We start from the raw sequence: 11,127 nt of genomic DNA, 5'->3' as shown, positions 1-11,127 counted from the left end.
ACCCCCCCCGGTCCCGCCGCTCCCCGGCGCCTCCGCATCGCCACCTCCCGGGCAGCCGCCGACACGGGGACAGCGAAGCCGCTTTGCTTCCCGAAGGGAAAAGCGCCGAGCAATTTGGGGGGGTGTGGTGTGTTTCTTTTTCATTTTTTTTAAATTTAAAATTTTTTAATTTAAATTTTAAATTTTCCCCTCCCCCCGCCCGCCCAGGGGTTCGTCCCTGCCCGCTCCTGCCGATCCCCCCCCCCTCAAAAACTGACAGTGAAACAGAAGCCGCTCGCCTTCGTGACGCGCCCTCGCCCGAAGATGCTGAACCTTCCCCAATGATGGGTGCACTGGGCCAGGCCCCCCCTCTTCCAAACCCAGTGCCCAGGGCTGTGCTGGGCTTCATATTGGGGGGCTTGCACAGCTTTTCTGCAGCCCCCCCGGGGTCCCACACTGCAGCGGCTCCGTCCTGGAACATGCTCATGGAATCCTGTGCAGCCCAGGCTCCAGCTGACTGTAAAGCCTACAGGAATTCTCCTATGGGAATAATCTTCCCAAAGACGTGGGGAGCGGCAGCAGAACGGCTGCCTTGTGTTGAGAGGGAGCTTGTGACGGACCGAAGGACTGCTGTGGTCCGTCTGTCCTGCAAAGCAGAGGTGTTACCACCCTCTTGCCAAACCTGGCTGTGCCACCCAGCCCTACCCAGCTTTTACCTTTCTTGGGCATTTTCATGTCACACACGGAGAACATACAGGAGCCATTAGACCCAGATTTCCATTCTTCCCTAAAGAATGGCAGCGTAACAGAGTTGTTTATTTAATGTAAAGTGCAATATTTTTTAAGAAGAGCTTCAGCTCTCCTAGTGCAATAATTTGTGTGACTCTTCATGCCCTTCTTCCTAGTGCGGGATAAACAGTGAATAGGAACTAGCAGTCAGGTTTTAAATCTCCGCGGAGGACTCCCGAGCCAGGCGGAAGGAAGGAGCGGGCAAGATGCAGAGCGCTCTGCGGCCGGGGGCTCTGGGTGTGTTGGCGAGGTCATGGTCTGTTAAGATCTCTGTTGGTTTTTAGATCGAGCTGACAAACCCCTGCGCAGCCCAGCTGGGATCCGCTGCCCTTCATTGCCCTTCCCGTGTCTGAGCCCTTCAGGATTGGGCAGTCGTGGGAAAAGGAGCAGATCAGGGAGGCCCTCAGCCTGAGATGTTTGACAGGTGTGGAGGCAAAAATATGGCTTTGGAGAGCGCTGGTGAGGTGGGGTGTGAGGATGCCACAGACCTCCGCACTGGGAGAGGGGGCTGTGTGACCACACAGGACCCTATCTTCCCTGCACCACCTCGTCCACCCCCTTCTTTAGGGTATGGAAGCTTGCAAGATCCTGGCAAGATCCATTCGGAGACAGCGCTAGGTTGTAACCAAAAACGGCTGAAACCTACCCCACCGAGTGCCCTTGGCCACTGCTGGATCTGAATGCTGTAAATTTAACTGAGCATCTGAGCACGGCCATCCTCTCCTGGTGCCGCCAGGCCTGCCTAGCTCACCCTCTCATGCAGCAGCTCTTGCTTCTCCTTCCTCCTGCCATGCTCCAGAACTTGTGCTCACTGTTCTTACTGGGAAAGATCTTCAAGTGTAATGATTTTATTAAATCTTATAAGTCTTTTTTTTTTTTTTTTTTTTTTTCCCCCCCCTCACCTCTCACCCTAAGGACAAAACTCTGCAAAGCGAGCGTGGTTTCTCTGGGTAATGTCATCCTTGCTTGTTCATCTGTCTGAAGCAATTACTGTGGCTTCCTTAGGGATTATTTTTCAGACAAAGTGTTGACATTTTTCCCCGGCTGGGCGTCAAGTGTGTACCTGCGGTGGTAATTTCTGCGCGGCAGAATCTTAACAAGACGAATGTCTTATGGTTAATGAGGTGCTGGAAGACAGCATGGCTAAATCTGGCTTTACACTTCCCAGCTTTCCAGATTAATTAGCAACCTGGATCTCCTGGTCATGCACTCATTCATTTTTTGATTTGAGTGACAACCCAGCGTTTCACAGGGAAAGCGACCGGAGTGTTTAAGGAAGGGGAGGGTGCCGCTGGCTATCCACATCGCTCTGTCCTCCCCAGCTCTGTGTTTGCTGTTAGAACATCGGCTGTCGCCTTTCCCAGGTGCTGGACCCGCTGCCAGGGATATCAGCAGTGGTTGGGTCCTTCTCTTGTCCTTTCCCCTCCTGCAGCTTGTTGGCCTAAATCCAGGGTTTTGGCAGATATTCAGTCCTTACTGCACGCTGCCAGGTACAGGTTTAAACGGCAAACTTCTCAACTCTTATCCACTGCAATTAAACAATCACAAGTTCGTTGCAGCACAGAAGGTAGAGCCGGGGGGGCTCAGCCTGGCCAGGGATGCATGTCCTGGCAGGTGGAGGACGTGGCACACGTGAGGATGATGATGGTACCCCCATGGGTATCGGCTGAAAGGCTGCAGGGAGCCGTGCGCCTGCTCCTCACCCACCGTTGGCCTGAGCTGCCTTCCCTGGGAACTCAGAGAGTGTGTTTTACCTCACCGTTCAGGTAATTAAAAGTGGAGCTGAATGAATCATTACTTGTTCACCTTTTATAGTGGGATCATGTATGCTGGGTATGAGTTATTTTACATGTGCTTAGATGTGTAAAGGAAGGCAACATTGCGAAACAATCACAGGTATTTGCCTGTTTAGGGATAACCAGCTAGCTTCCCTGTGATACGGTAATATTGAAAAATCCCTGAAGTTATCCTACTGCCACATTTAATTTTTCTTGGGGGGGAGAAGAAGGTGCCTGTGCAGAATAGATTTTTTGCAAGCATTATTTTCTGTCTTTTAATTCAAATCTTTTAGTTGGCATACACAGTAAAAGTGCGCCTTTTTCTCTACTGGGGATTATAAATGAAAACTGGAAATTTGTGTTTGTAGTCCTTCAAGCATTCAGCATGCCCATGGTAAACACCTGCAGAGCATTTATGGAAACTCCGCTGTGTAAAGGAGAAGGGAAGCAGCTGACACCCAGCAGCCCTCCGGGAGGAGCAGAAATCACCCTTTGCCGTGATTTCCAGCCAGTTCCCCCAGATGAGAAACAGCACTGACGGGCCGTGGGGCCGGGTAGGTGCAAGGAGGGTGCCAGGTGCTGGTGGGGCTGGTGCCTGTGGGTGGGTGATGGTCCCCGCAGTGCCAGTGGTTTGCTTGGGGGGGACGCTGAGCCACGACGCTACCGGTGCTGGGGGGGGGATGCAATTTGAGAGCCAACAAGTGCAAAAATTCAGGAGTCTGGTAGCGAGCAGAGCAATTTGAAAGCGCATTTATTAATGGCTAATTGCTGCTGCAGAAATAGGCGAGGCATAGTGCCTTTTACTCCTCCCTCCCGGGTAGAGCTGGCTTATTTGGGGTGTGCCAGGAGCGGGGAGCGCTTGTCCCGTGTCCCCATCCCCATGGCAGGAAGGGAAAAAGTGATCAGCAGAGCCCCGGTGGGATGAGCCCGTGGCCACGGCAGCCCTGGGGATGAACTCAGTCTGCTCTCCAGAGCAAAGGCCCCCGGGCTGTGCCAGAAACGGGGACTTTGGACTCACATGGGCTGGACAGAGCCGGGCCATGGGTGCTCCTCGGTCCCCCCCAGCTCTCCAGCCCTAACACAGGTTGCCCCCCCACCACCTAAGAGCTCAGCACCTCGGCTGGTGGGGGGCTGTCAGCTCATTTATTAACTGCAAATCAGGCTGTACAGAGCCGGCAGCCCCCGCGCTCGGCCCCGGGTTGGGTAAGCAGGAAAGCTCTTTGGGTTTGTGCTGCAGAAAGTTTCCTGCAGGGACATGGACCCCATCGTTCAGCTCGGAAGCACACTGCATAGCTCACCAATGTGTGAAAATTTTCACTTTGTAAAGCTGGGGAGAGCAGCAGAGCTGCTCCTGTCAGATGCATACTTCTGCTGTTTCCAAGGGTCTGCTATACAAAAATAAAGGTAAAATGAATTAGATTACCCAACTTTTCCAAACTGGAGTGCGTTTCACCACTGACACCGTTATTTCAACAATGTAATGTTTAACTACTTTAAGTTACCCTATGTACCTAAATGCCTTTTTTTTTTTTTTCCCCTTTACTGCTGAATAAGGAAAATCAGGCCCAACGGGCAGAATAGTGGGAAGGGAAACATTCAGAAAGGCTCATTGGCTCTGTGTCCCCCTGTCCCCAGCTCAGCTTGTGGCCCAGGGCAAAGAAGATAAAATTCACCTCATCCCTCAGCTGTGTGAACTGCACCAAGTCCTGATTTCCCTGGATGTTTGTTTTTGTTTTGTTTTGTTTTTTGTTTTTTCCCCCTCATTCACTAGAATTGCAAAATTTGGATTATTTTTGTAAGAACAGTAAGGAGTGCACAGGCTGCGGCTGTCCCTCCGCGCGGTGGGAGCGGGGTCTGCTGCGTCACCCACCTGTGGCACAGGGTCCCCTGCCTGCGGTGTCCCCGTGCGGGGGCTGCCACCAGCCCTTTGGGTCTCATCCCAAACCTCATCCCCCCTGGTGAAGAAGCACCATCCCCCATTTTCACCCTCTCCACCCCTGCCAAGAGATTGAGACTTTTTTTACTTGAGCACCTCTTAAGACCAAAGATAGCCTGCTGCAATATTTCCTATCAAACTTTATTGTTCTGCCACTGTACCAGCATCTTTTATTTACAGCTTGAGACCACCCAGAGGTCTGAGCCCGTGGGGAGTTTCAGCAGTGCTCCCCCACCGTGGGGACGGGCTGTGGCTCCAGCCTTGCTGAAGTGAAGGACTCTGGTGCTTTTCCTTCTTCAGCTGTCGAATCCATCCCATCGAGAGTGGCACCCCTGGCCGTGTCCCCACCTCAGCCGGGCCGTGACCAGTCACACAGAATTAAACCTATTCCCAATTTACTTTTTAATGCAGTATCACCAGGAAAAGGTTACTTAAAGGCTTTGGGCTGGTCTACACATGAGACTACTCGCTGTAAAATGCACTTGCCACTCAGGAGGAAGCGATGAGAGAAGCGCTGACTCAGCAAGGCTTTGTCCCAGTGGTGCCTGGGCTGGCCCGTCCCCCCGGGCAGCTCGTGCCCGGTCCCCACGGGTGTCTGCAAGTGCCCGGGGAGGATGTGCTGGGACAGAGCGTGGTGATCCCGTGATGCTCTTGCCTGGCAGGACCGGCTCTCAAGCCGCTCAGGAGATCTGCTTTGTGCCAGGGGAGGAGAAACGTGGCTTCAGGGAAGGTTTTGGGAGTCACCAAGGGGCCCCAGTGCCAATTTTAGAGCCCCGTTTAGCCAGCCATCGGGGGGGGGGAGGGGGAGGCTGTGGAATTCCCCCAGGAATGGGGTGCGATGCACTGTCACCATCATGCAGCCCATTCCAGCTGCACCATCACACCCTCAGCAGCAGACCTTGGTCACTCCCCCACTGCCCCATCCTCCCTGGGACAACGCCAAGGGGCTTCGGTGCCTGGAGTTACTTAGGAACAGATTGTAGATGAGACATATTTACTCAATAAATAAATACAAATAACATATGGCAGGTACTAGAATGAAATATAGCAATATTCATGTTGTAAGGGAGGCTGGGATGTCTAGGGCTTGGAGCTTGTGGCTGATGCTCGTTTAGCTTAACGTGCCGCAGATATTAGGGAGCATTTAACCAGGCTGCCATGCGCTAACGGGGCTGCTGGTGCAGGCTGAAATTGTTAGAAGGGCATATTGGAAGCTACATATTTGGGTGGATAAATATATGTTAATACAGAGTATCCAGGGAGGTTTTGCCTTAGAATGGCCGGGGACAGTGAAAGCGGGCATTTCTCTGATAACTGGGATGTCCTTGGGGTGCCCTTGGCCCCATTTCTGGGTGCTGGCCCTGGGCAGGTTTGTGTGTGGCCCCCAGCAGAGGTGGGGGGTGCTGGTGGGGCTTGAGGGATGTTGGGGCTTTTCCCCTCATCTCTGCAAAGCTTTGAGCAGAGCGGAGGAGATCTCCTTTGTCTACTTTTGGTAAAGCTTTTACTTAAAGCTCGGAGCTCTAACATTTGGCTCTGTCATACTAGCCAAAAAGAGAGCGTGAGGGAAAAGGAGGAAGCAGCAGTTGGGTTTTGGGGTTCAGGGTTGTCTCTGAGCTTCTGGGCTGGGGCTCAGTCAGATGAGACGGGCAGCGGGAGGAAGAGGATCGCCTTCTGGCCATAGTGAGTCCGCGGCCCCAGCTTGCTGCTCCCGTTCTTCTTCAGCCCTACAAACCAGTTCTTATCTGCATGCTTTTTGGAGACGTACGTGTTGTAATGGTTTTCTTCGATCCTTTCCAGGAACAGGCACTCCTCCCCCAGTAACTGCTGAAAGAGAGCCCCGGGTAGCGACAGTGAGAGGGGGCGATGCCGTCGGGAGGAGGGTGTGTGTCCCCTCCAGCACTCCCGGAACCGGGTGCCAGCCAGACCCATCTCAGATCTTCATGCCCCCAGACAGTTCATTTTTAAAGCCTGGAGGTCAGTAGCCTTGATTTAGACCCCCGGGCTACTCCTCCAGTAACTTGCCCGTGACCTGCGCGGTGACGGCTGCGAGTTCAAGGCACGAGCACGGAGAACAAAAAAGCTCTTTGGTGTGGCTAAGCAGCCTGCAACCAGGACTACATGCCATGTGCTTTGCTATAAATGAGACTGTTCTCAGAGACCCAGATTATTTTCGGTGTCTCCGTGCCCTCCAGTTCCTGGGTGCAGGGGAGATGGGGGGGGCGTTAACTCCCGCCTGGCCTGATCCCGCTCCCACTGTGATGTTGTGGATGCTGCGGCTGCCTCCCGCGCAGGGTTTGGTGCACCTGGGATGCAGAGGGAAAATGCGGGGAGGTCTTTGCTCAGCGGCTGTGGGCTGTGGCCTGGGGCCGCTTCCTCTGCAGCTCTGAGCTGCCTTGCAAAGCCAGAGAGAGGGGCAGGGGGCTGGCAGGGTGCTGGCAGGGTTGGAGGAGCCAGGGTCCCCCACAGCCCCTCTGGCAGCTGCCAAGGGGATGCAAAGCAGCTGCTGCTCCAGATATGAAATCCAGTATTTGTCAAGAGGCAGGGTGGGAAATGGTGTTATTTGATTATTTATTTATTCACCCCCCCCCAACTCTCCACCCAAAATAAAGCCGGATGAAGAGTGGCCGTCCAGCTGCCAAAATAACAAACAGAGGCTAATTGTTGCTTGCGGTTTGCATTACTCAGAGCTACGAGATTTCTGCAAACCTCAAACCCTCTCTGTGTCTGGTCCACATAAACCTCCTACTTACCGAGCCGTAGAGCAGCCCGTTGGTGTCCATCGCCAGGTACTGCCCAGACTGGGTGCTCTTTATATACACCTCTCCCACGCTTTCCGCGCTGAGCTGGAGTTGAACTGAAGGTAAAAATAAAACAACAACAACAACAAAAGTAAAAGGAAAATAGGAAATGGGGGGGGGCGGGGAAGAGTTGTCAGAGATAATGTCCAAGCTGCTAGGAAAGTCAGCAGGGTATTTTTGCTCTGAAGCCCAGCTTATAAAGAGTTTATAGGAAGCAGTATAGCGTGTAATAAAAGTGTCTCCTTGTATCTCTCCTTCAAAGAAACCCCACAGCCATGCTTTAGGAACCAAAAACCAATTTTTTCCTTATTTTACATCAAAGGAAGGGCAGCCTTTTGGTTAAGACGCTGGAATGGGACACAGGAGATTGGGGTTTTAATTCTGGCTCTAATTTACAAATTTCTCATGTGGTTTTGACAAGACACTTAAGGAGTGACATATGAAGAAGTATTTCAAGAGCTAAACCAGGGACGGACAGATTTCAGATGCAGGCAGCATTACAAAACCCTGATCCAAAGCATCCCATCCAGCAGCGTGCCACGGCTGGCGTCATCCTGCGCGTCGTAGATGGGTAATGGAGAAACAGAAAGGGCTGATCTTCATCCTAAAAAAGTTCCTCTCATAGGTAGCTACGAGCCAGGTCTTAGATTGTCCTCGTTGGCAGCGCTAACGTGAATTTGATATTAACCCCGGGTCTGAACCCGGCGGCGATGGGTTCATGGTGATGCTGCATCAGTTCATGCAGCCCACTGGGAACTGGCTCGCCGTCCCCGTCTCCGATGCTGGGCTGCAGCTGGAAACTCTGGGGCAAAAAATGCTCCTTATTGCTCTTTTCTGGGGGGAAGGTGAGCGGGTCAGCTGCAGGCCATGGGGTCTGGGCCACCTCCCTCCTCAGCATCCTCTACCTAATGTAGCAGATTGAACCTTTCTATTTGGTTACTTATTTTCCCCCCTTGTGGGTTCCTTTTTTTCTTACTTTGCTAATTACAGGAGTCTCGGAAAATGATTAAAACTTGGCTCAAGTTCTTGTTTAACCTATTTATCAGGAAGAGGCCGTTTGGTTGGAAGGAGCTTTGGGAGGAGAGCGCTCTAGCACTGCATGCACAGGGAGGACCCCACGCTGCTCTCATGGGTGGGCAGGAAAACTCGAGTCTGAGCAATTAGCAGCCCCACCGGCATGTGCGGAGGGCTGCGGTTATAGTCAGTGTGACTTGCAAAATCCAGCCCTTCTGAATGATCGTTCCCATCTCTCAGTCAGCTTTTTACCTGAGCTTTTACTGTAGTTTTGTAACAGAAATATTTAGGTTGGTTTGAATGAAATATGAATGGATGCCTCTGCTCCAGCTCTTTCCTTCCTTTTTAAGTTTATTTTTTTTTTTTTATCCTTATTTGGACAAGGTAAAAGGTAATGTTACCTCCTGGCATGGCAGAAGCCCCTGTCCTAGTAAAATCCTTGCTGTAATGGTTCACACTCTTAATTTTTGCCATCTCCTGCTAAAACTAAAGATTAATTAGTAAATTGTGTGGGTGCAGATTTGCAGTGATATGCAGTCCCGGTGCATGCCTGGTTCAGTCTGGGAGCTGGCAAACCGGCAGTGGGAGAGCCCCCAGCCCCACTGTGTTCGCTGCGGTGCTGCAGGCCCAGGCTGTGGTTGAGGAGAAGCCCAACCAGGGAAAGAGGGGAATGAGATAAAAATGATGATACTGTCCTAAAAATTGCCTCCAAGAGAGGGGAGCGGGGGGACCCGCCAGATGCCAATGGGGACGTCGAGGTCTCTGGCCACAGAGGGATGGAGAACGGTAGGTGAGGAGGAAGGAGCTCATGCACAGATTCTTGTGTTTTTTACAGGTCTGTACAGGTATTTCCTTCCTTGAAGCAATGGATGAAACAGAGAAAATAAGGCTGTTTGTGGAAACGAGCATGGACTTCATCCTCAAGGGTCTGCAATGTCCTGGTAACTCCCTTTTGTTTCATGATGAGAGCTCAAGATGCCCACGCACGGCAGCAAAGGGCACGGTGAGGGAATCCTTACGTGGGGCTGGAAGACAGGGGCTCGGCGTGAGCGACTTCTTTTTCCCTTAGAGATCCTCCCTGATCCTGGGGCTAGCACCTGGCGAAGCGATTTAAGATAAAAAGTACGAATTCCTGATATTTATCTAGAACCAAATGCGCGTGGGCAGTTTGGAAAGCACCGGCTCTAACGCAGCCCTGCGTGCTGGCTTCCCGGATGAGCCGCGGGCGTTCCCATGCCTCGTCGCTCCCCGCTGTCACCCCCAGGTTTCCCATAGGGATCTGGTTTGCTCCGTGCTGGCCGGCACTTGTCCCAGCATCCCATGGCGCAGGTCACGATCCGGGCTGCTCCCCCGGTGCTGAGCCACTCCGGCATTTGCCGGGCGTAGGGGCAGGACCATGAGCAGCCGTCGGTGCTCAGAGGCAGGGCTGCTCTGCTGGCACGCAGCCCTTCCAGGAGTTTTCTCTGTAAATATTTGTACATTTGGATATCCAAGTTTACGAGATCATTTACAGGAGGTTCCTTTCTGGCAGAGGTTTCCAAACATGTGGCCCCAGGCCAGCAGCTGGCGAGGTGCGAGCGCGCCGGGGCGCGGTGGGCGCAGGGGTTGCTGCCCGCGCTCGCTGCCTGCGTGCGTGGTGCAACCGTGGGGACTGGAGGGGAAATTCTCACTCTGAGGTGATGGGATTGCTTTGCCAAAAGGAAGAAGGTTGGGCCGTGCGGTAGCGTCAGTGCCGGGGGAACAGCAGGTTCAGGGCTGGGGCGCAGGGGCTGGGTGCTCCTGTCCCCAGTAGCACCCCGTGTCCCAGGAGATGCCGCCTTGCCGCGGGCTCTGCAAACCTATGCGGAGCTCCCCAGGGCACTCAGGCATCTCTGCGTCCCCCATCTGACTCCAGCAAGATCTCAGTTGTGGCAAAATGCTGCAGAGACGCTGGTTGAGTTCATACAACCTCTCCAGCTGCTGGCCTGTGGGTCCGGTGAGCCCGGTCCTGTCTTCTGCAGATCCTTTGGGTCAGCGCCCTTGTCGGCCTCTTGCAGGGGTTTGGGAAGGGTTCGTGCCTGGTTTATTCGGGGCTGGAGGCTGCCTGCCCCGCGCTGTGTTTATCCAGCCTTGCTGAGCTCATTCTCGCTCGTCCCTGAGCGCTCCCTCGTGCTGTGCGAGTGGTGAGGAAACAGTGTTTATAATTAAAATGCTGCTATAAACTGCCTTTCATTAAAACAACAATAACAAGAAGGTTAAGTTTGGGGGAGAAAGCCACATGTACGCTTGTGGTTTAAAGAAAATAAAAGTGCTTTTCTTAGCACTTTGTAAGGCAGACTTGGCTTCTCCCAGCCTTTCTTTCTCACCAGATAGGAGCCTGGCAGGTCCCAGTTATATTCCAGTAAATGTCCAGGATATGGTGTACCCAGAGGTTTCTGCTGAGAACCGAGAGCTCCGGCGTGCGGCGGTGAGGAAGAGCCCTGCAGAGCCCCACAGGGAGCTTGGCTGAGCTGCCAGTCCAGCTCTCCTTGGGCATTGGTTTTAAAAAAATCCTTTCCAGCATTTTAGAAGTGCAAGAGCCCTAAAAGCTTAAAACTTCCCAAGCAATTCCTTGGGTTTTGTGCCTTTGTCCTTACACAGCTGTTTTCTCTTTTGCCTGTGGTTTGCTGGGGGGGTTGCTCTGGGCAGCCCCCCGGTCGCTGCTGAGGGCGAGGGGCTCCTCGGTGTCGGGCCAGGTACTCAGCGCTCATCTAACGGCTTTGTGGGGCTTGGCCAAAGCCAGAGAGCCTCAGCACCACGGCCTGGCTCAGGTCGTGTGAACTGCTGGCAGGGCAAGAGCTCTTGATGTCTTTGG

The 11,127-nt window shown here is 53.0% G+C and overlaps 1 protein-coding gene across 3 annotated transcripts in view; it reads right to left on the bottom strand.

The window, feature by feature from the left end:
• Nucleotides 1–4,604: 4,604 nt before the first annotated feature.
• The window catches only part of FGF1 (fibroblast growth factor 1), a 30,678-nt gene continuing 24,155 nt past the window's right edge, over nt 4,605–11,127 (bottom strand). For 2 of the 3 annotated variants that reach the window (XM_033006278.2, XM_042790425.1), the window contains exons 3-4: nt 7,233–7,336; nt 4,605–6,306 (exon numbers count right to left, since the gene is read on the bottom strand). In XM_033006278.2, coding sequence (XP_032862169.1) covers nt 6,112–6,306; nt 7,233–7,336 — 299 coding nt within the window. In that variant the 3' untranslated portion in view covers nt 4,605–6,111. The remainder of the gene's footprint in view (nt 6,307–7,232; nt 7,337–11,127) is intronic. The other variant, XM_042790427.1, reaches the window with a different exon arrangement.

This window comes from Tyto alba, unplaced genomic scaffold (genome assembly GCF_018691265.1).
Source record: "Tyto alba isolate M040663 unplaced genomic scaffold, T.alba_DEE_v4.0 Super-Scaffold_17, whole genome shotgun sequence".
NCBI classification, from domain to species: domain Eukaryota; kingdom Metazoa; phylum Chordata; class Aves; order Strigiformes; family Tytonidae; genus Tyto; species Tyto alba.
The sequence above is the reverse complement of the archived record's forward strand: the minus strand, read 5'-3'. Positions and strand labels throughout refer to the sequence as shown.